The 24,419-nt window shown below is 37.9% G+C and overlaps 5 protein-coding genes across 13 annotated transcripts; 3 read left to right on the top strand and 2 right to left on the bottom strand.

Moving 5' to 3' along the window:
* Positions 1-315: 315 nt before the first annotated feature.
* LOC111451373 lies at positions 316-1,205 on the top strand. Its single transcript, XM_023091769.1, has 3 exons — positions 316-530; positions 607-676; positions 848-1,205. Exons 1-3 carry the CDS (start codon positions 368-370, stop codon positions 990-992), a joined length of 378 nt encoding a protein of 125 aa, XP_022947537.1. The 5' UTR covers positions 316-367; the 3' UTR covers positions 993-1,205.
* On the bottom strand, positions 1,138-5,508 carry LOC111451369 (SNF1-related protein kinase regulatory subunit beta-2-like). 6 transcript variants are annotated; one of them, XM_023091760.1, is made up of 7 exons: positions 5,265-5,508; positions 5,008-5,162; positions 3,715-3,843; positions 3,476-3,638; positions 1,969-2,206; positions 1,379-1,454; positions 1,138-1,233 (listed from the first exon to the last, which is right to left on the bottom strand). In XM_023091760.1, exons 3-7 carry the CDS (start codon positions 3,822-3,824, stop codon positions 1,143-1,145), a joined length of 678 nt encoding a protein of 225 aa, XP_022947528.1. In that variant the 5' UTR covers positions 3,825-3,843; positions 5,008-5,162; positions 5,265-5,508; the 3' UTR covers positions 1,138-1,142. The 6 variants fall into 6 exon arrangements, with proteins under 6 accessions (XP_022947528.1, XP_022947527.1, XP_022947530.1 ...); XM_023091759.1 differs by having other exon boundaries at positions 3,715-3,835; XM_023091762.1 differs by having other exon boundaries at positions 3,715-3,835; positions 5,335-5,508.
* A 6,092-nt stretch (positions 5,509-11,600) lies between these two features.
* LOC111451370 (nuclear transcription factor Y subunit B-3-like) lies at positions 11,601-13,294 on the top strand. The gene has a single exon (XM_023091766.1). The coding sequence runs from the start codon at positions 12,332-12,334 to the stop codon at positions 12,962-12,964; it is 633 nt and encodes a 210-aa protein (XP_022947534.1). The 5' UTR covers positions 11,601-12,331; the 3' UTR covers positions 12,965-13,294.
* Positions 13,295-14,116: 822 nt separating this feature from the next.
* Positions 14,117-15,427, bottom strand: LOC111451365 (nitrile-specifier protein 5). Its single transcript, XM_023091755.1, has 2 exons — positions 15,325-15,427; positions 14,117-15,191 (listed from the first exon to the last, which is right to left on the bottom strand). The coding sequence occupies exons 1-2, from the start codon at positions 15,352-15,354 to the stop codon at positions 14,250-14,252; spliced, it is 972 nt and encodes a 323-aa protein (XP_022947523.1). The 5' UTR covers positions 15,355-15,427; the 3' UTR covers positions 14,117-14,249.
* A 1,817-nt stretch (positions 15,428-17,244) lies between these two features.
* Positions 17,245-23,727, top strand: LOC111451363 (protein ACTIVITY OF BC1 COMPLEX KINASE 7, chloroplastic-like). Of its 4 annotated transcripts, XM_023091751.1 has the most exons (20): positions 17,245-17,383; positions 17,471-17,510; positions 17,957-17,973; positions 18,025-18,601; positions 18,725-18,868; positions 19,012-19,137; positions 19,219-19,306; positions 19,467-19,560; positions 20,127-20,220; positions 20,328-20,382; positions 20,482-20,573; positions 20,686-20,856; positions 21,639-21,695; positions 21,778-21,861; positions 21,960-22,044; positions 22,171-22,232; positions 22,811-22,885; positions 22,969-23,073; positions 23,169-23,310; positions 23,392-23,727. In XM_023091751.1, the coding sequence occupies exons 4-20, from the start codon at positions 18,026-18,028 to the stop codon at positions 23,463-23,465; spliced, it is 2,124 nt and encodes a 707-aa protein (XP_022947519.1). In that variant the 5' UTR covers positions 17,245-17,383; positions 17,471-17,510; positions 17,957-17,973; position 18,025; the 3' UTR covers positions 23,466-23,727. The 4 variants fall into 4 exon arrangements, with proteins under 4 accessions (XP_022947519.1, XP_022947517.1, XP_022947516.1 ...); XM_023091749.1 differs by lacking the exon at positions 17,957-17,973 and having other exon boundaries at positions 18,012-18,601; XM_023091750.1 differs by lacking the exon at positions 17,245-17,383 and having other exon boundaries at positions 17,390-17,510.
* The last annotated feature ends 692 nt before the right edge of the window (positions 23,728-24,419 follow it).

Below are 24,419 nucleotides of genomic sequence, written 5' to 3'. Positions count from 1 at the left end.
ATTAGTCTGTGGGGATAGTTTTCAGTTTTTAGTTTCAAGAAGTGAGAAGCAGGTAACATGACCACATCTCAGAGATGCAGGGAGATGTCGGGGCCTTAAGTGCCAAGTACGAATTCCGAAATAGAAAGGGTAGAAAATGTTGAGTCAATTCAACCACCATAAAAGTACATTCATGGCTCCATTGAAATGTGACCACAAATTACAATGAAAGGTGAAGATGGGGCCATAGAGGTCTTGGCTGTCGTCATGTCACGCATTGGCTAATAATAATATGAGTGCCACACCACACCATCCATATCCAAATCTCCAGTGATATATGTGATCCCCAACGACAAATGCCCAAACAGAGCTCACTCTTCCTTCAACAATGGCCGCCAAATTCCCTCTTTCTTCTTCCCTTACCACCATCAAATTCTCACTCCAACAGAACCCATCTCCCTTCTTCGCTCCTCTTCCCTGCACCACCTTCTCGCCGCCGCAGCCAAGGCCAACGCCAAGGGCTTCTCAGTTCAAACTTCTTGCAAATTCAGGTGAAGGCCCCTTCTACTTTCGCTTGGATCTGCAGCTCACTCTTGCTGTTTTTCAGCTGCTGATGTTGTTTTTCAGGTGGTGGCGACGCCGAGGTCAAGAAGGGAGGGAAGAAGAAGTTCATAACCAAAGAACAAGAGCCAGAGCAGTAAGCAATTCTTTCCCTTTTCTGTATCAATTTGTATAGCCCACTGCTAGCTTTCCCTTTCGGGTTTCTCCCAAGGTTTTGAAATCGACGTGGGATTTCACAAGTCGTTTTTCAAGTAGAAGAAGATATCATCAGGGCTTTAAGATGGAAATGTGGTTGAATTTGGTGCAGGTATTGGCAGACAGCAGGGGAGAGGGAAGGGGAAAATCCCATGAAGACTCCTCTTCCTTATATCATCATCTTCGGCATGTCGACGCCTTTCGTGATCTTAGCCATAGCTTTTGCCAATGGCTGGGTTAAAGTACCTGTGAGATGAATCTGATCAACCATGACAGTAACCTGATATCCTCTGCTGCTTCTCTACAGCCCACCAAAAACCCACTGTTTATGCCTATTTTGAGTTGTAATGTTCTTCCAGAATCTAATACAAATTGTTGTAACTCAGTTCGATTTTGTTGTTGGTCTGTCAGCTCATATGAGTTTGGATTCTATTCCATTCCCATTTCAATACACCAAGCTGTTTTCTCGATCCTGTTGGAGCAAGAACTGTTGTGCCTCTGCAGAATGTTTGAGATATTAATTTCACGAAGACATAAACATTTAAACGAAGATACGCATATAACTCGAAACTCGAGTAATTTACAGGAGGCAATGAAAGTAAAAGTAATAGAGTTTACATGTCCAAAACCAGGCAGTGCTCACGTTGTCAATACCTCTCTCACGTGTAACGACGGGTAGAGAGTCTCATCTCTTTCCTCAAAGTCATCTTTAAGGCAAGCTGCATTTAGGTACATGTGTCAGTCCGTGGAAGAGGGGAAGAGTGAAAGGGTAACCACTACTAAGGATCTCCCCCCTAATCTTAGATAGGTCCTCTAAGGGTTCACCGTAGTTCGTTGTTGTACTTACACACTAGGCTACCCTTCTCCGAAAGCTCTACGGACCACCTACCACTAGTCTTCGGCCAGAGGGGATTCCGGATAAGCTAGAACGAAAAGAATCTATATAAATGCAGATCTCTCACTTCATTGAAACAAGTACCATTGAGGGCAAGGTCCATTGTGAACAGATATTAAAACACATGGAAATGAATCCAATTTCAAGCATTCTTCAATCTATTAGAATGATAATCTTCAATAATCTTCACATAAATAATCATTCCGGCCACAAATTTAGAAGAGGAAAAGAACAGTGGACCAAACTCTATCAATTTCTTTTCAGCAATGGCTTGAAAAGTAACATTGTGACATGTTTTTCACATAACCTGAATGTTGAACCAAGTGCCATGAATTCACCTCCAACGTTATTTTGGTATAAATGATTTAACTCGGTGTGTCGAGGCTGCACGCCAGACTGCTGACCACTTATGCAGCGAGATGATTCGTTCAAAATAGTCTCTTGCAGTTGTGGTGGTAGATCCGGTGGAGGCCTACTGAAATCATCGTCGTTGAAGTATTCGTTGTCGTAAGTAGATGGTGGGGATGGAGGAAATTCAAACTCGGACAGACTTTCGGGCAATTCCGAGACAGGTGTCTGTAAGACAATTCGATACGAATTCAAGTTAGTACTGAGCAGATGAAGAGCTTTTTCTAAGGATTCAACCATAATCAACAAAGAGTAACAATGAAGAAGAGCCAAAACTAATGAAAGAAGCATCATATCATAAGATTCAGCAGAACTTGCTGCACAGCAATGGACACGAGAACTAGGTACTAGATTTGTGTCTGTAACAGCCCAAGCACACCACTAACAAATGATGTTTGCTTGGCCCGTTACGTATCGCTATCAGTCTCACGGTTTTAAAGCACATCTACTAGGGAGAGGTTTCCACACCCTTATAAAGAATGCTTCGTTCTCCTCTTCAACTGATGTGGGATCTCACAATCCACCCCCTTGGAGGCCAGCGTCCTCATTGCCACACCACCTGGTGTCTGGCTTTGATATCATTTGTAACAGCCCAAGCAACGTTAGCAAATATTATCCGCTTTGGCCCATTACGTACCACCACCAGCCCACGGTTTTAAAACGCATCTGCTTGCTAGGGAGAGGTTTCCACACCCTTATAAGGAATGCTTCATTCCCTTCTCCAACCGATGTGAGATCTCACAATCCACTCCCTTGGGGCCCAGCATGCACACCGCTCAATGTCTAGTTCTGATACCATTTGTAACAGCCCAAGCCCACCACTAGTAGATATGTCCACTTTGGCCCGTTATGTATCAGAGCTAGGCACCGAGCGGGTTGTGCAAGCAAAGACGTTGGGCCCGCCCTAGTAGATGTGTTTTAAAACCGTGAGGCTGACAGCGACATGTAACGGATCAAAGCGGACAATATCTACTAGCGGTGGACTTTGACTATTAAAACAAACACACTCCACAAGTGGTTTTGATATCTCATTCCATCATGTCTGAATGTCCACTCTTATCAAACAAAAATCTTAACTAAACAGTCCACAAAGAGGTTTTGATAAGAAATAAAGTAAGAACAAATAGCAAATTTAGCTGTTCCATCCCTTTTCCTGTTCCTATCAGTAGAATTCTGGGAAAAAAGATTTAAACGTATGATAACTCCCCAGAGGTCCTGACCTTTCAAGCTTTACAGAACAATCGATTTCTCGTAGAACTCGAAACTCTAAAACTAGAAAAGATCAGGCCAAATCAAATATCATTTCAAGAACACGGTCAGTGTTCTTTTGGACAATCTTTGCAGGAGATGTTTACTTTATCATCTTCTTAAGATCTATACAAACGAATCCTCGAGCAAACGCCGAGAATCCAAGTAAAAAAGAACAGTAGAAATTACCATCAAGTCAAGAATATTGTAAGAATTTCCTGAATCATCACAAACCCATGGCAAATCAGGAGCATGTGTCAACCATCCATCAACAATGAATCGGTAATGGTAGATCCCCGAGGGTAGCGTTTTGACGACGATAAAATCTTTCCCTATGCTCTGCAAGATCTCCCTAACAAATGGAGATGAAATGTTCTATGTCAGACAAAAAAAGTTCAAAATAAAACATCTTAACTGCAAAATAGTACCTTGTCTCCCAGTTATCCCACGACCCAATGATAGCCACTTGCTTGCCACCATGGTTCCAAGAGAACTTCACAGATGTCCTTGGTGTGTTCAACACTTCCTCATCATTCATTGTATTATGACCTTTAAGCCTCAAAAAAGTAATTAACATGTCACATAATGTCATTAAATACAGTTTGTCCTCAGAAACTAGAGGGAACAATTGTACTTAGTCCTTGAATTCTGTGGAACTTTGAGAAGTTCCAAACAAAAGAAGAAAGTACGTCTGCCACAAGTACTTTTGCACTAGTTGTTACTGTTAAAACACCGTAATTTACATCAAGTGGGAGGGAAAAATCAGTGAAGAACAACCTTTAGAATCCAAAACTCGGAACTAGCATAGCATTGTGAGATTAGTTGGAGAGGGAAAGGAAGCCTAACTTATAAAGGTTTGGAAACCTCTCCCTAGTAGACACGTTTTAAAACCGTGAGGCTAACGACAATACGCAACGGGCCAAAGTAGATAATATTTGTTAGTTGTGGGTTTGGACTGTTACAAATGGTATCAAAGTCAGCCACTAGACAGTGCGAGACACTAGTCAGAGTAGGGATAAACCCTCTCCATAGTGGACGCATTTTAAAAGCTTGAGGGGAAGTCCAGAAGGGAAAGCCCAAAGAGGACAATATTTGCAAGCGGGGGGCTTGAGTTATTACAAATGGTATCAGAGCTAGAAACTAGGCGGTGTGCCAATGAGGACGCTGGGTTCCCAAGAGGTGGATTATGAGATCGCACATCGGTTGAAGAGTAAGGGCGAGGGCTATTACAAATGGTATCAGAGCCAGATACCGAACGGTGTGCCAATGAGGACATTGAGCTCCCAAGCAAGGTGGATTGTGAGAACCTATATCAGTTGGAAAGGGGAACAAAACATTTCTTATTAAGATGTGGAAACCTCTCCCTAGTAGACACGTTTTAAAACCGTGAGGCTAACACCATATGTAACATGCTAAAGCGGACAATATTTATTATCGGTGGATTGGAGCTGCTACAAAGGGTGTCAAAGCCAGCCACCATACCGGTACGAGGCACTAGACGGAGTAGGGATAGAACCTCTCCATAGTTGACACGTTTCAAAACCTTGAGAGGAAAGCCCAAACATAGCTTGAGCTATTACAGCATACACCAAACAAGCAAGCCAGACATCCAACTCTTATACATGTATACACATTTTTCTTCTGTTTTGTTCATAAAAGCAATGAAAGGGAGGAAAACAAAACCCAGCATCCAGATTCTATTGAAACAAATTAAGGCATACCTCTACTGGGGAGACGAAAGCCACAAGATGAGTATCAACAAAACCCACAGAATACTCAAGTATTGGTTCACCACACTTGTTCGTGTTCTCATAATTCAATTGAGCAGAAGGGTGTTCCCCATCTTCTCAATCCCTTTCCCTAGCATTCACTACCACTTCAAAACAAAAACAAAGCAAAACCCAGTTCAGATATCAATCGCTCGTCACAACAAACGCAAGATTTCAAGAAAAGAAGAAGAAGAAAAGAAGAAATAAACCCAATTATGAGGAAGAATTGCAGCAAAAACAAGCACCCAAATCGAGAATTGAGTGAAGAAATGAACGCACCAGAACTTCGACCCATGAATCTGCTCTACATATTACACAATTTTAATCGATAAAACACTGAATCGGAAGGAACACTTCCAATTTTCCCTCTTCCTTTTTGGGTTCTTTCTCTTCCCATCCCCTTCCCTCTTTTGCTTCTACTCTACAAATTTAACCTAGGAAGAGAAGGGCGGGGGGGTAAGTTTTTAATCTCCAATAAATTTGGAAGATACCAGGGAGCGCGGGTGGAGAGTGGAGACTTTATTTATAATTAAACATAATTAAAAACTTCGTTTTTTCGTACAGTTGCGAACGAACTCTTCTTGGTCGTTTATGCCCTTTCCATCCACCAATAATTTCACTCCACGTCACACTCCTATATTGTTTTTACTCTTTTAACCCCCAACAATGAAATACTTGAATGAGGTGAGGTTCCAATTGTTTAAGGTTTTAGTTGGTGAGTGATGTTGCCTTCTAACTTGAGTTGGTTCGAGATGATGAGCGTGGAACATGCAAGGTTGAATGAGGTTGGGTGCCTTCGAACGTGTCGCATGAACATCGTCGAGCATGGTTGATTTAAGAGTAAATGCAATGAGGGATACAATAGCAAAAATCAAGAAGTTGAAGGAGCAAATAGCAATACCATAAAATATAAAAAAGATAGGATGTGTCGGCCAGCACGCTGGGCCTCAAAAGGGAAAACCCAAAGATAATTATATCTGCTAACGGTGGGTTTGAATTGTTACACATGGTATCAGAGCTAGATATCAAGCATTGTGCCAACAATGATGCTGGACCTCGAAGATGGTGGACACTGGGAAGTGCGCCAACGAGGACACTAAGCCCTGAATAAGGGCGGATTGTGAGATCCCACGTCGATTGGAGAGGAAAACGAGTGTCAGCGAGGACGCTGGGCCCTAAAGAGGTGAATTATGAGATCCCACCTCAATTGAAGAGGGAAATGAAGCACTCTTTATAAGGATCTAGAAACCTCTCTCAGCCGCTTCAGAGGGTAACACAATTAAGGTTTTGATTTTTTTTTTCTTTTTTTAATTAAAATTAAGGCATATAATAAATCCTCTTTCTTATTATCTGGTTTGAAAACAAAAATAAATAATTATTTAATTTCTCCACTATTAGTTTAATTAATAGAAAATTATCATGATCAATTAAATGAAATTCAAATGACCAACACAATTAATTCCTACTCATGACTTTAAATACAATTTTGTTATTAATCATTTTACTAAATTAATATACATTATTATTATTATTATTATTATTTTACTTTAAAACAAATATAAACTAATTAATCATTTAAATTTGAAATTAATACTTTAATTAATAACAAACAAATATATATATATATATTACATAGTTCTAAACTCACATTTCACATAAATATAAAAAATCAAAATGATTTTGGAAAATTGTTTATATAATTGCGACAATTATAGGTTAGGTTGGTTGGTAGGGAAACATTAGAGTAAATGGTCTGTACTGTCACGTTTTCATGTAATAATAAATTTTATTTTTATAAAAAAAGTACACCTTATTTTAATTAATTAATTTAATCTATGCCTTTTACTTAATTTCCTAATTAACATGATTAAATCATTTTTCCCTTTTCGTTTAATTTTTTAATACACGTCATATATCGAAATTCGTGTCTGATTAAAAAATTCATATAAAAAAAATGCATTTTAATTTATAATTATTTTACTCTATTAATAATAATTATTATTATTATTTAGTTTATTAATAATTAATATAATTTGCTTTTTTTTTTTTTCCACACAACCCTAAAATTTCTCGTATAAGAATTAAATAAACATTGTTATATGAATGGTAGGTTACTCTAAAGAACATGAACTAAGAGACGACAAATTGTAACAACAGGGGTCACATTCTTAATTAAACATGCTTAGTTTGGAACGGTTCTCTGTTGGGTGAGCTCGTGAGAATTTTCTCGGTAACTCAATGAGAAAAAAACTTTTTTGGTGACTCTTGGAACCCTCAAACACGGGATCTTGTAGTATATTACTGTGATTCAAATGTGATCTAGACCCATGTAACCCTAATTTTACTCCGACACAGATTACTCTCATTTAGATGTAGTTTGGAGGCATGTAACCCTAATTTTACTTTGACGTTAGGAGTCGTAACGTATTTGGATGAAAGAATACGGGTCTCGGGAAACAAAAGAAATTAAGTAAGATATGGTCCCCTCCCAATTTGATGAATGGAAATTGGCATCCAAAACATTCCTAAGTCACACAATCTCCAAGGAAGCTTGCTGGTTTTGTTCATCACATTCCTTGTTTCAAGGCAAAGTTACTCAAAGCTCGAAACCATTTCCCATTTTATAGCTTTATTTTTAGGGTTTGAGTTTGTTCCCAATGTCTTCTCGTCTTCCTCTTCTCTTTCCTTGTACTCAATTCCTTGAGCTTATTAGGGTTTCATGTCCTATGGCACTGCTTTATTTGTGCAATTGGCCGACAGGTGGCTATTCAAATAAAAACCCTAAAACCTATAACATCACAAAACGGGTCGATCCATCGCTAAACTCCAAAAAATAATATCAAAGCAGGATTCGATACGCTTTACTTATCTGTTGCGTTGTGAGAACGAAAAACTGTTCCCTATAAAGTAACATCAGTCACTAATTGTCCTTTCGACGTCTTTTCTTCAAGGTCACCCAATATATGATCGCTCTAACTAAAGTTCACTAGACGAAGTCTTTTTTATAGTATCGGGATCGCTCTTATTCAGATATGATGTTGACTTGTTTATGTCATTGTCATTCTCATAATCGTCTCGTCGTTCGTGATGTTCTAAAAGTCTCACATAACTATGAGAACTTGTACTCAAAATGAACATGTTTCAACGTCGTACACACTTTTTCTTTTAAGTAATTGGGTTATACGTGTTTGAACGTCGCTAACACTAATTAAGATCACACCACACACAAAAACCACAACCCTCTCCAAAACTCTCTTTCATATAGACAATTTGGGAATTTATCCATCCATCTTCAACCCTATCCCCCGTTAATAAATATTGTCCGTTATAGTCTGTTACGTATCGTCGTCAAACTCACAGTTTTAAAGCGCGTCTACTAGGAAGAGTCTTCCACACACTTATAAGAAATGTTTCGTTCCCCTCTCCAACTGACGTGGGATCTCACAATCCACCCCTTTGGAGTCCAAGCATCCTTGCTAACCCATCGCCAGTGCCTAGTTAATCCCACCGCTACTAGATACTGTCCGTTTTAGTCAGTTACGTATCGTCATCAGCTTCATGATTTTAAAACGCGTCTACCAGAGAAATGCTTCCACACCCTTATAAGAAATGTTTCGTTCCCATTTCCAACCGATGTGTGATCTCACGACGATTCAACTTTCCCTCTACCTTTTCCATTCAACAAGAGAGAAGGAAAAAAAAAAAAAAAAAGACGTCAAATTGAAGATGGGTAATGAACATGAACAGAAGGACAACAATTTGAGCCAACCTTCAGCCAAAGTGCCCCACCGACCGCAGCCGGCCGGCCATGGGAGACCCTAAAAAAGCTTGGTAACAACATGCTTATGCCAAAGATCACAAAAAACCTACTCAAAATCATCATTAAAACTCCATAAAGCTTCAAACTTTGGTCAAAACTTCACAATCCATCTCATGGGTATGCAAGATTTTGGCCATTTTTTAGTCAAATTTAGGCCTAAATGGATTCTCAGCTGGGTTTTATTGATGGTGTTAGCAGTAAAAGATTCAAAAAAATGGCTGTCGGGAGGGGCAGGGGACGCCATGTGGTGAGCACAGAGATTAGCACATGCCATCTCTCTAATTTCCATAGGTTTTGGGGTTTTCAAGAGAATCACTTGCGGAATAACACCACCAAAAAAAAAAAATTAAAAACTTTCATCCTCAACCCACCACTTACAAAACCCATATGATCATCTCCTTCATGTTCATAAAAATGGAGTCTTTCTCAACCCTGTTTGTTTCCTGAGAAAATATTTCACCTTTCTTTCCCGAGAAAATTACTAGGATCAAATGGCTGATCTTTCTTTGAGAAACCCATTAATTTGGTTAATTTCTTTCACTTTTTTCCTCCTCTCTTGGGGTTTTTTGGGATTCTCATCTCTTTTACTTACCTCAATACCTCTGATTATATCTATGCTTTATTTTTCAATCGCCAAAAGAAATTCATTTCCAATTGAGAAATTCATCGAAGAAGAAAAAAAAGAAGTGACTTTTGTCTCTGATCGGAAATCCTCGCCGACGGCCGGCGGTTTACTGCCGGAGAGTGAATGTGCCGACGATAATTTCACAACCACCGAGGACTCCGAAGTGGGGTGGGGGGCTTTCGACCGGTTTAAGGCAAAAACCCTAGACCAGTCCGATGAGGGTTCGATTTCCGACGAGGAAAGTTTGATCGAGATCTCTCTCCCGACCGGTCATTATGTCAGCCACGAGTTCGAGGACGAGGAAGAAGAAGAGGACGACATGTCGTCTTGTTACCGGGAGCTACCGGAATTTGAGAAGCAGAAGAAGAATCTTATGGAGCTGTTGGCTGAAATTAACGACATCGACGAGGAGAATTTGATAGAGATCGACATATCCATGGGCTCCATTAAGTATTCAAGGTTTGAAATTGGAGGAAGGAAATAAAAAGTAAAAATAAAAACAGTAATTTTGGAGATTTATTACTGTAAATGGGTTTAGATATTTTATTTTTGTGATTTAAATTAGTTTTTACGTTTATGGATTTTGTGTTTTTAATTAATCCCATGAAAAAAAAAAAAAAGTCTGTCCCGTCCACCCCTCGTGCTCACCCTAATCGATATTGTTAGCTTAGTTACTTATCGTCGTCAGCCTCACAATTTTAAAATTCATCCTATCTGTAAGAGAGAGATTCCTACGTTAGAAATGTTTCGTTACATTTTCCAACCGATAGGGTATCTCACAATCCACTCCCTCTTGAGGCCAACATCGTTACACACCGGTTGGTGTCTAGCTCTGATACCATTTGTAACAGCTCAAACCCACTATTAATAGATGTTGTCGGCTTCAATTATATGTCATTTCGATGATAATCTAGATAGAAAGGGTACAAATACAAAATATCATTCCTATCCTAAAGATATTATTAGTTCTAGGGATTTAAACATTAAAAAGTTTTGCCATAAAATCACATTAGTGCTGAGTATCTTTGGGGCCTATTTGCTCGAGTATATGACCCGTCACCTCAACTTGAAGCTAACATGAAGCGTGGTATGATTTTTCATGTATGGTTATTTATTTATCTATCTTATCGTGTAAGCGTGTGCAAGTTTTTATTGTTTCGTAGATCATACTCTTCTTCTTCTAATAAATTTTACCGTTGTTGACACGTGACAATCAAATACTTTATCATATCTGAATTTTGACAACAATCGTATAGTCATGATTTAGAGACAACATTCATTCTTTTACGTCTTAATTAAAATTTTATTAAGAACATGGTTCTATATCCACATTGTGATATGGAAAAAGAGGAGAAAAATATCTTGAAGCAATTATATTGCATGGCATATACAACTAGATATTTATTGTTTCCTTTATACTATTTTCGTTACTCTATTAAATCAATGATTCAAACCATATAATAAAACAAAAAATACATGTCACATAAGGTTAAGATTCATGATATTTATCTACCCCTAAAGATATTTTATATTTCCATGAAAAATTGTTTGACACGTGTAATTTTTTTGGTGCAATGACGTCATAATATGCTAATTACTATGGAAGACTAATTTTATAATTTTCTTCTAATTATAAAATTGATTATGTAATAATTACGTTAGATTTTTTTTTTTTTAAAATTATGCATAATTAATTTATTTAGAGATCATTTATGATTTTTAAAAATTATTTTAATTTCTATGATTTTCTCAATATTTTAATAATTAGATTCTAAATTAAAATTATATATGGCTTAAAAAAAAATTAAACTGGCTAATAACTAGCGGCCGAAGCCGTTTCTGAGCCAAGCCGATTGGCCGTCCAAGATATTTAAAAGATACAGGATTTGTTCGGTTGCAGTTGTTCTAACGGAAAATTAAACGAACAAAAAGGGACAAATCTTGCTCGCCACGTAGCGGAATTGAGACCGTTAGATCTCGGCTATTTCTTATCCAATCCAACGTTGTAGAAACCTCCACGAAGCCCACTCTTATCGACAAATAAACGGTGAGCAACTAAACACGTGTCGCTCCCGATTACATTATTAGCCCAAACGACGCGAAGGACTCTAACAAACTCCCCTTCCCTCAGTACCCTTCACCTTGTTCTCTTGGGTGTTTCTTCTCCGGCGGCGACTTTCCCGATTCTCCTTCAGAACTCCGGCTCCGGCGTCCGTAAAAATTCTAGTCAATCCTTGACTGAAAAACTGAACTCGCCAGAAATCGTTCATCTTCTCTCTCTTAACGCAATTCGATTTTTCTTCTTGTCTCTTCAACTGCAGGATTATTGACCGTTCTTTTCCGTTCGAGTCGCGGGCGCTGGAATATCGTTTCTCGTATCTGATTCTTTTTCAATTTGTTGACGGAGTTTGTCTTATATTATTATTTAAGTCGAGGAGTTTCCGGCGCAGAAGAAGAACTTCACTGATGAAGCAGATTTGTTGTTTTGAAATGCGATTCGGGATTTGCAATTAGGCGTTTTAGGTCAACAGAGTTTAGCAATTCGATTTCTGTACTACTTTCTTTCTAATTTGTTCTGTGAGAGGATGATTCGTATCCGTCAATTTTTATAGCGAAAAATGGACGGATTCGGTCTGTAATCCTCTTTTACCTAAATTGATAGTTTCGTCCTTGTGAGAATGGATCGAGAGAAGGAAAGTTTTAGAGCTATATGTCGTTGAAGTGTAATTTCAGGAGCCCTAGGAGGAGGAAGTTGTTGTGAGACTGAGAAATTAGCAGAGTCGGAGAATTAAAAATTACTGTGAGAGAGGCGTGTTTTTTGAGATTAGGAAATGGCGGATTCGGATAACGAATCGGGAGGTCACAATAGCAACGCGAACAGCGAGCTATCGGCGAAGGAACAGGACAGATTCTTGCCGATAGCGAACGTGAGCAGGATCATGAAGAAGGCGCTACCAGCAAACGCGAAGATCTCGAAAGATGCGAAAGAAACTGTACAAGAGTGCGTATCGGAGTTCATAAGCTTCATAACGGGAGAGGCATCGGACAAGTGCCAGAGAGAGAAGAGGAAGACAATCAACGGCGACGATTTGCTGTGGGCCATGACGACGCTAGGATTCGAAGAGTATGTGGAACCGCTCAAGTCATATCTGCAGAAGTACAGGGAAATGGAAGGAGAAAAGAGCACTATGGGTGGAGGAAAAGGGGAAAAAGACGGTGGTGGTGGTGGTGGTGGGCCCGGCGGAAGTGGGGCAAATGTTGGTGGTGGTGGTGGTGGAGGAGTCAACCCTGGTACTGGTGGTGGTGTTAGCGGCGGTGGATTCAACGGAGTGGGTGGAATGTATGGTGGGATGATGATGATGGGGCATCATCAGGGTGGCGTTTATGGCAGTGGTGGATTTCACCAAATGGGAATCGGCGGTGGAAAGGGAGGAAATGGTGGTTCCGGCACCGGACACCGATAGTTCCGGCGGCGGCGGTGGTGGTGGTGGTGACGATGTGGACTCTGCTGCAAGGTCAAGCTAAGTGGTTGCTAGTTGGACGCTAATAAAAGGTTCTCCAACTTTTGAGCATCATTGATGACTTTTTAGGAAGTTAATAATAATATATTTTTTTTCTTCCTTCCTTTTAGGGTTTCTGCCAAATCTCTATTTTTCATTACTCTTCCTTTTTTTCCCCCTTATATATGAATGTAATTTGTGTATCTTGTGTGTAAGAGGATATGATAATGTGATGCATCTTTAGTTTTAGTAAGCAGGGTCGGCCACTACCAAAAAAGAGGATCGATTGTCGACTGAAACTGGTGCAACTGGTGCATGGTGCAAGATTTCATATTTGAGAGGTATGATGATCGAAACTGGTGTAGGATTTTATATTTTTAGGTATATTTTAGTTATATAGTTAGGGTAGTTGCATATTAAATAAAAAGGTGGAAAAATCATGAGTATGAAATGGAAAAAGGAAATGAAAAAATAAAATGTAAATATGAAAATGAAACATTATCCATATAGGGAGAGAGATGGGTGAGAGTGCATAAAAGGGCCATTTAAGGAGAGAGAAGGGAAAGTTTAGATTGGTCAATTCAATGCTTTTATTCTGTTTTGGAGTGACAGTAGAAAGGGCTCTACAATGGTTATTTTGGTTGGTTTGAGTTTTATTAAGGAAAGACAAAGGCAGAGACTGACAGGAAATTTCTTTTCAAATTGCCTCTTTTTATTCCTTTTTGCACCAAAAAATGGATAGTTTTGGTTGGTGGTTTATGACTTTATGTTTTATTTAGTGTACTTGTGATAATTAAGCTCAATCATTGCATCTCGAAATTTAACACACGATAACTTATATACTAACATAGATGATCGTGAGAGAAGTCAAAATGATGAACCATTTGAACGTTGTTGAAGCAAGACGCGCTGAAATGAAATTACAATCATGAATGTACATGGAATTGTAAGTTGCTAATGCAGAAGTTGAGCATGACATTTGGAGTCACGAGGAAATCATAAACCCTAGCTCAAGCTACCCACTTCCAATTATTACTCTAATATATTTTATATTTTATATTTCATATTGCTTAATATTCGTTTTAAATTTAACAAAAATAAAACACAGAAAATTAATTTCAAGATACTAACCAGCCTTTTATTTAAAATTGAAAAAAAAAAAAAAAAAAAAACTCGAAATACACACATAATCACACCCATCATAGGAATCGATCAAATCAGGACCGTCAACTACATTTACCATTCTCGCTCACACAGGAGTGAAAAAGTAGATATCCCCCAGCCGATCATTGCTCGGCGAATTTCCCCCATAAACCAGAAGGCCCAATTCCCCTCCCTTCCGGCCCACTGAAAACGCACTCCACCCTCTCGGCCCAGGATGATTCTCCAGGCCCAGCCCATCTTCTACTCTACTCCACTCCAACGCCTCCGTGTCCAACACATACACCTCTCCCGCGAACTTTCCGGCGCCCAAATGCCCCATGTCACTGGGGTCCACTTCCCCACCGTAGATATACACGTACTTCCCAATCGCGCACGTGGAGAACACGCTCCGAGCCGTGGGTCTTTCCCCTGTCGTCTCAACTTGGGCCCATTTGTTTTGGGCCGGATCGAAGTAGTGTACGTCGTCCATTTCCATACCCGCGAATCCGTACACGACCCATATTTTCCCTTGGGCCACAGCTAAGCCCGGCCCACCTCGGCCCTTTAACCCCTCCCCTGCCGACGGATACTCGATCCATTTTCCCTCTATCGTATCGTAAGCCCACAAGTCATTGAGGCGGCCGGAGTTGCCGCATCCGCCGAAGATGTAGACGCGGCGGTCATCAGCGGTGGTGGAGTGGTAGCTCCGGTGAGGCGGCCCGGACTCGCCGCCAGAGAGCAGCGTCCATTTGTTGATCGATGTGTCGAAAGAGTAGAGTTCGTTAAGTTCCTTATGCTCCAAATCCCTACCGCCGAAGACGTATACGATTTGGCCGACGGCAGCCATCGTGACGCCAACACGCGGGGGAGGAACGTCGCCGGAGACAGAAGCGACCGTCCAAGTGTGTTCGTCGAGATCGAAGACGTGGAGTTCGTTGTCGACGGGGATCCGCGGCGAAAACTCGCCGCCGAAGGCGTAGGCCTTTTTCCCTACGACTGTGATCGCGTGAGAGCTTCTTGCGCCTGGTCCTGCGCCGTTTTGATCGATCTGCAACAAATTGATCAAGATTTCGAAAAGTAAATGAAATTTGTGGCAATAGAAGTTGAAATTATGAAGATGAATTCATAAAATGGTGAATTGAAGATTGAATCAATGAGCTTAATTAGCTTAAGGGACTGACCTTCGTCCATTTTCCGTTCATCGGAGCCATTTGCGGAAAGTCCAGAGCTCAATCGGCAGATAGCAATGGCGTCGAGTGTGACTAGGGCAGTCTTTGGCGCGCGTATTTATACTAAATTTAAAATAAATTAATTAATAAAAAAAATGTGGTTAATTAACTCGTTAATGTGGCCCTAACCCTGATTAATACGACAAATAATATATTATCATTAGCGATAATCCTCACCAGATAGCAATGCCCTCTGATGCGACCTAAATTAATTGGATTAATTAGATAATGTCCCACTCAAAATTATTTTTAACTCAAATAAATTATGTATATTTTTTAATAAAATAATTAATTATAACATCAACTACTTTATTATTTAAATTCGATGATGATAACGATAGTTTAAAAAATTATTAAATACTAAATTAACAGTTTAAACTTTTAACACTCAAAATTTAAAATTCAATAAATTATTAAAAATTTACAAAAAAAAAAAAAATGTAAAATATAGAAAATATATAAATATATTTATCGTGGCCATTTCCATGCCGAGTGCTTTTAAATAATTTAATAAATATTAAATGAGACTAAATTCAAATAATTTAACCTAGTTTTTATAAAGTAATTATTCTGGGATTTCATTTATAAGTTTATAACGTTATTACCATCATAATAAGGTTAATAAACGTCAAATAATCTTAAAAATAAATTAGGGTTGGATTGGATTATTACTCTATTTTCGGGTTAGTGGTGTTAACCTAACTAAAAAAATGTCTATTCATAGACTGATCCGAATTTTCGACTTTTCACAAAATTAAACTTAACCCATATTAAAAAATAATATAACTCAGCCCAACATGGTTTGAATTCGGTAATCTAAATTGACTAAATTATCGAATCATACGAACACCCATAAACAATTTTTATCCATATTTTTAATTTTTTGAAAAAAGGTTAAAAAATATTAATTATTGTTTTTGAAATGATTTACTATAAATAGCTAAAAAGTGACATTAATGGAAATGTAACCGAAATTTGTCATTTTCCATTTTTTCATAAAATCAAATGACTCAGCTATTGCCTTTAGCTGGTATTTATCCTGATTTTTTTTTTTTGAAAAATGTTAAAAATAAAACCTAATTTTTTAATTCCCAACAAATTAATATTTATGGTAAAATATTTCATCAAAATTAAATATTAAATTTTATTATTTAATGTTTTAGACTTAGTACCTTATAACACATCGGTGTCTAATTATTTTTTTTATGTTCATAAATAAAAAAACTTATTAAATTTCAAGATAAAAATTAAATTATTAAAAAAAGAAATAAATCAGTACAAATTAGGGACCAAAAATTATTTTTAATTGTTTAAATTTAAACCAATACTTTTAACATGTTAAATTAAAAAAATATTTATGAATTAAAAAAAAAATCAAAATCAAAATCAAAATACTTAATCTATCTTAAAATTTGCTAAATAATATATTTTTTAAGGTATTAAATATATATTTGGTCGTAATAAAATAGATCATTAAACCAATTTAACCGAGTTAAAGAACGTTATGCCCTGTGCGACTAGTAGCTAAATTAATAAAAATATCTTCAAATTTTATATTTTGTTTAAAAAATACTTCTAAATTTTTTATTTTATAAATATAATTGATATTTTTTTAAAAAATTAATAATATTTTTTATTAGGATCGTAGAAATGAGTTAAATTACGCTTAGTGTTAATTATTATATAATTTAAGATAAAAAATTTGGTAGGATAGGCATAAAATATTATACGTACTTTTTAAAATCTAAACATAATTTCCTTTTATATTTCGAATTAAATAAATAAATAAATAAATAAATAAATAAATAAATAAATAAATAAATTTGTTGACGCGAAGGGCCCTCGTTTCCCACCACAAGCTAGCTCGAAATCACAGGTTCATAGGTGGCCACGTATTCCGTGTTCATCAAACAATGGCTCAAGCCGCTCAACGACGACAGTGCCACCACCAGTAGAAACGGACAAGATGGCCACCGCTGTCTGACTCTAATACGCACCAAGAATCTGAGAGGTTATTGTTCAAACTCTGGAGATACTATTTCATTTCTGTTTTGATCGTTAATCCATTTGATTTTTGGACCCTCTCTCCTGGTTTCAGGAGCTTGGACGCTGAGAATTCGGAAAAACAGGCGCACCCAGTAAGCGTTTCTGTCACATCTTTCTTGTTTTCTTATTGCATTTGTGACAGTCTTTCCACTTAAGATTGCTCAATTCGAGTTCAGATACTCTGCTGTTCATTTCAGTTGATTTTTTGGGTATTTTCATGCCACTTTGATTTGGATTGTTCATATTTTCTGGGGAATTTGCTGTGCGTGCTGCGTTCACTTGATGGAATCAGTGAAATTATTGAAAAGATTGATCAAACTAAACAGTTCGAGGCATTCTTGACTTTTTTTCGCCTCTTTTTGATCGATTCACGTTGAATAGAATTAGCAAACTAAGATTCACGCGCTATTTATTTGATGGAGTTTCAGTTTCTTTGATTCCTGACCATTATTTTGCTCGAATGCTTTGAGCAGCCATGAACTCTGTAATCTCAAGGAACATATTAGCTCGTTCTTATGCGTTTTGTGTTGATGTTTAGCCATTTCACAAGCTAGAGATGGCTATTTACCATTATATTCGTTTAATCTTTTCAGGTCACAACTCTTTGATGGCGGCAACACTGGCTTCCCACAGCTGTTATTTCTGTGAAGCAAAGTTAAATGAGGGAAAAGGGAGACAAGCTTATGATCTGTGTTTTTCAAGATCAATTTCACTTAATACATTCAACAAGATCGAGAAGTCGACTTGGAATCCTCCACGTTCTCGACATTTTAGGATTGGTAATGAATTGCAGCATAATACATCGCCTCCAAGGTTAAGCACCAATGGAAGAGCTGTTAAGATGGCACCTATAAATGAAGTAGTGAAAACAAAGGCTGTATCTGCCAATAAAGTGGAGAAAATAAATGGCAAAAGACAGGCTATCAATGGGGCAAGTATAATTAAGCGCAGCCCGTCTCCTCCGTTGATTAAGAGAACGAATGTTATAGACTCCCAAAAGCTTCCACCACTTGAGGACCTTAAAATTTTGCCCTCAGATGAAGGTTTCAGTTGGGCTAATGAAAATTATAACTCTGTGCAAAGGAGTATCGATGTTTGGAGTTTCATCGTTTCCTTACGGGTTCGTGTTTTCTTGGAAAATGCAAAATGGACGTATGCAGAAGGCTTCTCAGAAGACAAGCAGGTTGAATACTTTCATGTGGCTGTTAGTTATCTCTTAAATTACCTCGTTTCATGTTCGTTTTATGATTTTCTAGACTGGAATATAGTATGCTCCTTTAATTCTACCATCACTCTCCCCATCCAGAAAAAAAGAAGGCAAAAGACCGCGTCTTGGCTGCGGGAGCGTGTGCTGCAGCTTGGTCCTACTTTTATCAAGCTTGGACAGCTCTCCTCAACAAGGTCGGATCTATTTCCTCGTGAGTATGTGGACGAGCTAGCTAAGTTACAGGTATCAGTACTATTTTAATAGAATTTCTAAATGGCTATAGCCTTCGTGTCACAAGGATATTCAGATATCGAAATTACAGAATGGTGTGATATCACTGCTGAATAACAATCAGAAGATTTGTGTTTCTGATATTGTGTAACCAGGATAAAGTCCCTGCATTCTCTCCAGAAAAAGCTAGAGGATTCATTGAGAGTGAGCTGGGTGCCCCGATCGATACTTTGTTCAAAGAATTCGAGGACCGTCCTATTGCTGCAGCCAGCCTTGGCCAGGTGCATTAAAAAAGTGATAGTTACCTGCATTTAGTTCAAGTCTAGTTTCTTCAGCATTAATTCGAGTAATATTGTCTTTAGGTCCATCGTGCAATACTGCATAATGGAGAGAGGGTGGTCATCAAAGTTCAAAGACCTGGTCTCAAGAAGCTTTTTGACATTGACCTGAGTAAGAATTCAACTTTTATCGAGTTTTCTGGAGATAATAAAACGCCAGTTCTTTTCAGCTGATTGGTCGGACACGATTATGTAATTTGAACGTTGAGTTTGAGACATGTGTCATTGAGGTTACATTTTGAGTTTTACTATTGTTTGTATGTCATCAACAGAGAATTTGAAGCTAATTGCAGAATATTTTCAAAGAAGTGAAACCTTTGGTGGCTCTACAAGAGATTGGATCGGTATATACGAAGAATGTGCTACGTAAGTAGTAAGCATATCTTTAGCGGCTATCTTTCATTGTAATAAAATGAAATGGTGTTATTGTGGGTTGGAGACAACATCTATATAAATGCACTAAAACCATGATATTGGAATCACGACCCTCCATAATAGTATGATATTGTCGACTTTGAGCATAAGCTTTCATGGTTTTGTTTTTAGTTTTTCCAAAAGGCCTTGTACTAATGGAGATATATTCCTTACTTATAAACCCATGATCATTTCCTAAATTAGTCAATGTGGGACTCCCTCCCAACAATCCTAGATTCTTCATGCTAGCTTATTAGGAGCACTAAAATTTTCTGATTGAGGTTTTTTCAGTCATCTAAGATGATATTTCATGTGCTGTATAGTGTATTATTCATTTTAGCTGGACTTCATGACTTTATTTACGTTTCCTTAATTTGCACCTTTCTAAGGGAGATGTCCCCATGTTGGTTCATCATGAGTTTTTTGTGTGCATAAACTATAGCTCATTTTTCTTCATTAAACGATGCTAATTATGATGTTTTTTAATTTTTGACTCACTTTTTGATTCATGGTTGCAGTATTTTGTATCAAGAAATTGACTACATAAATGAAGGCAAAAATGCTGATAGATTCCGCAGGGATTTTCGTAATATAAAGTGGGTTCGAGTACCCGTACGTTTCTTCATACAGAAGTCATTCATCGATACTTTATCTTACGTACAGAACTAAAATTTGCTGTACAAGTCTTAACTAAATAAACTTCCTCTTTCTTCTTGTAGCTTGTCTTTTGGGACTACACTGCTTTGAAGGTATTGACTTTGGAGTATGTACCAGGTTTGACCCCGAGCAATGCGTTTCTGAAATAACACAACACAATCATATTTTGGCGTGTTTCAGTGTTACTTAAGAATAACATTGCTATCCTATTTGTAGGGGTTAAGATAAATCAGCTGAATGTTCTAGACTCACGTGGCTTTAGTCGCTCTCAAATTTCATCACATGCCATTGAAGCATACTTAATTCAGGTCTGGTCTGTCAGTCTGATATAAACTGATCCATATTATTAGCTATTTCTGGCAGTGAATATGATGAAAGCCAATCTATTATGATTTAGTCAAAGCATACTTAATCTTTCAGATACTGAAGACTGGTTTCTTTCATGCGGATCCTCATCCGGGAAATCTTGCTATTGATGTTGATGAAGCAATCATATATTATGATTTTGGCATGATGGGGGAAATCAAATCCTTCACTAGAGAGAGGCTTCTCGACCTTTTTTATGCCGTTTATGAGAAAGATGCAAAAAAGGTTTACTTTTACTGCACATTCTTTTCATTTCGTAAGTATCAAATGACTTCAATGTAAGACTGTTACGTTACTCTGTCCGTGATAGGTCGTATGGAGAAATGATCTGGCTTTTATGGTTTCCTATCAATATTACCAGAAATTCTTGCTCCTAGGATCCTGATTCATGGAACCCTTATTTCAAACAAATCAAATATGATAATCGAACCAATTGCTTTCCCACTCCTTACGCTGTTACAGGCCAAGCTCACCGTTAGTAGATATTGTCATTTTTGGGCTTTCACTTTTGGGCTCCCCAAGGTTTTTGAGTTTTCTGTTATGGGCTTCCCCATTATGCATCTACTTGGGAGAGGTTTTCCACACCTTATAAGGAATGTTCAGTTCCCCTCTCCAACTGATGTGGGATCTCACAATCCACCCCTGAGGCCTAGCGTCCTTACTGGCACACCACCCAGTGTCTGGCTCTGATACCATTTATAACAGCCTAAACTCACCGTTAGTAAATGTTGTCCTCTTTGGGTTTTCCCTTATGACCTTCCCCATTACGCGTCTACTAGGGAGAGGTTTTTCACACCCTTATAAGGAATGTTTCCCCTTTCCATCTCGAAAAAGAGTAGATATACAGATTTTGAGGCTCATGATGGTTTTTTTGAATTTGCTATAGATTATAGTAAAACGAATGCAAAACATATTTATATCATGTGATTCATGGGGGTGGTGCAAAACTGTTGATGCATCTGTTGTTTTGGTAATTACTTTTACGGACAATGGATGCAACCGTGCAGGTTATGCAAAGGCTCATAGATCTTGAAGCACTTCAGCCAACAGGAGATCTGTCTGCGGTATATAGTGTGCAAATTGAATATAAATCTACAAACTATTTATGTTTTTGGCCTTATCATTTATCGAATTTTTTTTATTTAGGTGAGGAGATCCATTCAGTTTTTCTTGGACACACTCTTGAGCCAAACACCAGACCAGCAGCAGACTCTGGCTGCAATTGGAGAGGTGTGCACATATTCAATTCAGCAAATGTTGAAGGCTCGGTTTTGTCAAATTTGATATCAATATCATCTTTTATAAACTCAAGCGTGGTTGTCTGGCAGGATTTATTTGCAATAGCTCAGGATCAACCTTTTCGATTCCCCTCCACCTTTACCTTTGTATTGAGGGCATTTTCTACCCTGGAAGGTTGATCTCACTCTCTTGTGCTTTTGTAATTGAGCCATCATTTTCTTTGTTTTAAAGTATAGAAGCTGACCAACTTCAACTAGATTACGTTTCTGCTCTTGACTACGGAATCGAATGTCGTTTCAGGTATAGGCTACACACTCGACCCAGATTTTTCCTTTGTGAAGATTGCTGCACCATATGCACAGGTTTGTTATGTTCTTTTTGGGAGAGGAGTCTCACGTTGACTAATTAAGGGGTTGATCATGGGTTTATAAGTAAGGAATACGTTACCATTGGTATGAAGCCTTTTGTGGAAACCAAAAGCAAAGCCGTGAGAGCTTATGCTCAAAGGGGACAATATCATACTATTGTGGAGGGTCCATGGTTTCTAACATGGTATCAGAGTCATGCCATTAATCTAGTCATGTCAATAGAATCTTCAAATGTCGAACAAAGAAGCTGTGAGCCCTGAAGGTATAGTCAAAAGTGACTCAAATGTCGAACAAAGAGTGTACTTTGTTCGAGGGGAGGACTGTTGAAGATCGTTGGGAGAGGAGTCTCACATCGGCTAATTAAGGGGTTGATCATGTGTTTATAAGTAAGGAATATATCTCCATTGGTATGAGACCTTTTCGAGCAACCAAAAGCAAAGTCATAAGAGCTTATGCCGGACAATATCATATCATTATGGAGAGTCCGTGTTTCTCACTGTAATGATCTATTCATAGTTCTTTTGGATATCCATAAAGGTTTTTTAAGTGGTTTCTATGAAAACTATGTGCAGGAGCTTTTAGACTTAAAACAGAAGGAGCAAAGCAGAACACAACTTGTGGAGGAGATAAGGAAGCAAGCCAATGAAGTACAATAGTTTCTTTTGAGTTTTTCTTCCATTCTCTCATCATATAGCGAAAGTTCTCACAAAATATAGCAATTCATTTTCAGGCCAGAACATCCACTATTTCCATGCCGTCCAGAGTCCAAAGAATAGAGGAATTCGTACAACAGCTCGAGTCGGGGGACTTAAAGCTTCGAGTCCGAGTGCTGGAGGTACATATTCAATTACTTCTTAAACTCTTACATGATCTAATTACTATGACTTCAGCAAAGATCAAAACTTCACTATATTCTGATGGAAATCATAGTCCGAAAGAGCAGCAAGGAAAGCAACAATACTTCAAATGGCAACGATGTACAGCGTGATGGGCGGTACGCTTTTGAACCTCGGAATCACCGTAAGCTCTCAAGGCAACCAAGCCATTGCCGGTGGATCATTCGTCGGGGCAGGTGAGCTCGAGCTCTTTTTCTTATTGTGCAAGTTTGAATTAGAAATTCAAATTTTAGTGTCAATTGTTTGGCGAAATACAGGAGTGTTCTTGGCGCTTGTTCTTCGGAGTATGCAACGGGTTAAAAAGCTTGACAAATTTGAGGAAATGATCTGATTTTTGACTCTCCAAACATCAACTTTCTTATATATATAATATATATATACACATATATTCATATAGATATACAATCCCTTCAACATGGGCAAGTCCCAGGCAGTTTAACTGCATACAGGAAGGAAACAAGAACTGGTTATAGGTTTGGAGGAGAAGCTGCTGATATAAACTTGGTTTAGAATTTAGAACACTGTCTTCCATTTTAAATGTATCATATTGTTTATTTTATTTGATCCAACGCAGTTTCATTCTCCATTTTTCTGTTTCTTTCGTGGGAATTACTCGTTCGATTCATGGACTGAGGTCTCCGGTGTTTAATAAGTCATTGATTTTTTTATAATTCACATGTTTATTTTAAGAACGATGAAATTTGAAAAGAAAAAAAAATGAAAAAATAAGTATTAGGATGTGCACAGGTTGAATTGGATTAGAGAAATCTTTGAACCAACTTAAAACTTTTGGATTAGTTGGATTGGTGGAACGAGCAACACTGATAGAGTTCACAACTGATCTCTCTATTGTATTTGGTTTATTTATTTTTATTCCAAACAGATCTCAAACTTTAAAAAATTGTCTCGTATTAAATTTGACTATATGAATTAAAACTTTAGATATTATAAATATTACAGTAGTCGTTGTATGATATCTCTATTATATCTACTGTGGCTGTTCGTTTAATAGTGTGTACGTTACCAATTTTTGTCATTTTATAAAATAATGATAGTTACACGAACAAATCAAACACAATTATCCAAAAAAAGATAATTGAATCAAATATTTAAAATCAAATATTGAATTGAAAATTAGAAATGTGATTAAGGGAAGAATAGAAAATAAATATTCGATTGGAGGGAAAAGGTTGAACTAATTAATTAATTGTTTATAAAAAAAAATAAGAAAAGTTCGTCTGTTTCAACGTCTGGGAGTTGGCGCTTGGGCATTACACAGCTGGAA

Source organism: Cucurbita moschata, unplaced genomic scaffold (assembly GCF_002738365.1).
Source record: "Cucurbita moschata cultivar Rifu unplaced genomic scaffold, Cmos_1.0 Cmo_Scf00013, whole genome shotgun sequence".
Taxonomy (NCBI): domain Eukaryota; kingdom Viridiplantae; phylum Streptophyta; class Magnoliopsida; order Cucurbitales; family Cucurbitaceae; genus Cucurbita; species Cucurbita moschata.
This window is presented reverse-complemented; position numbering and strand designations above follow the sequence as displayed.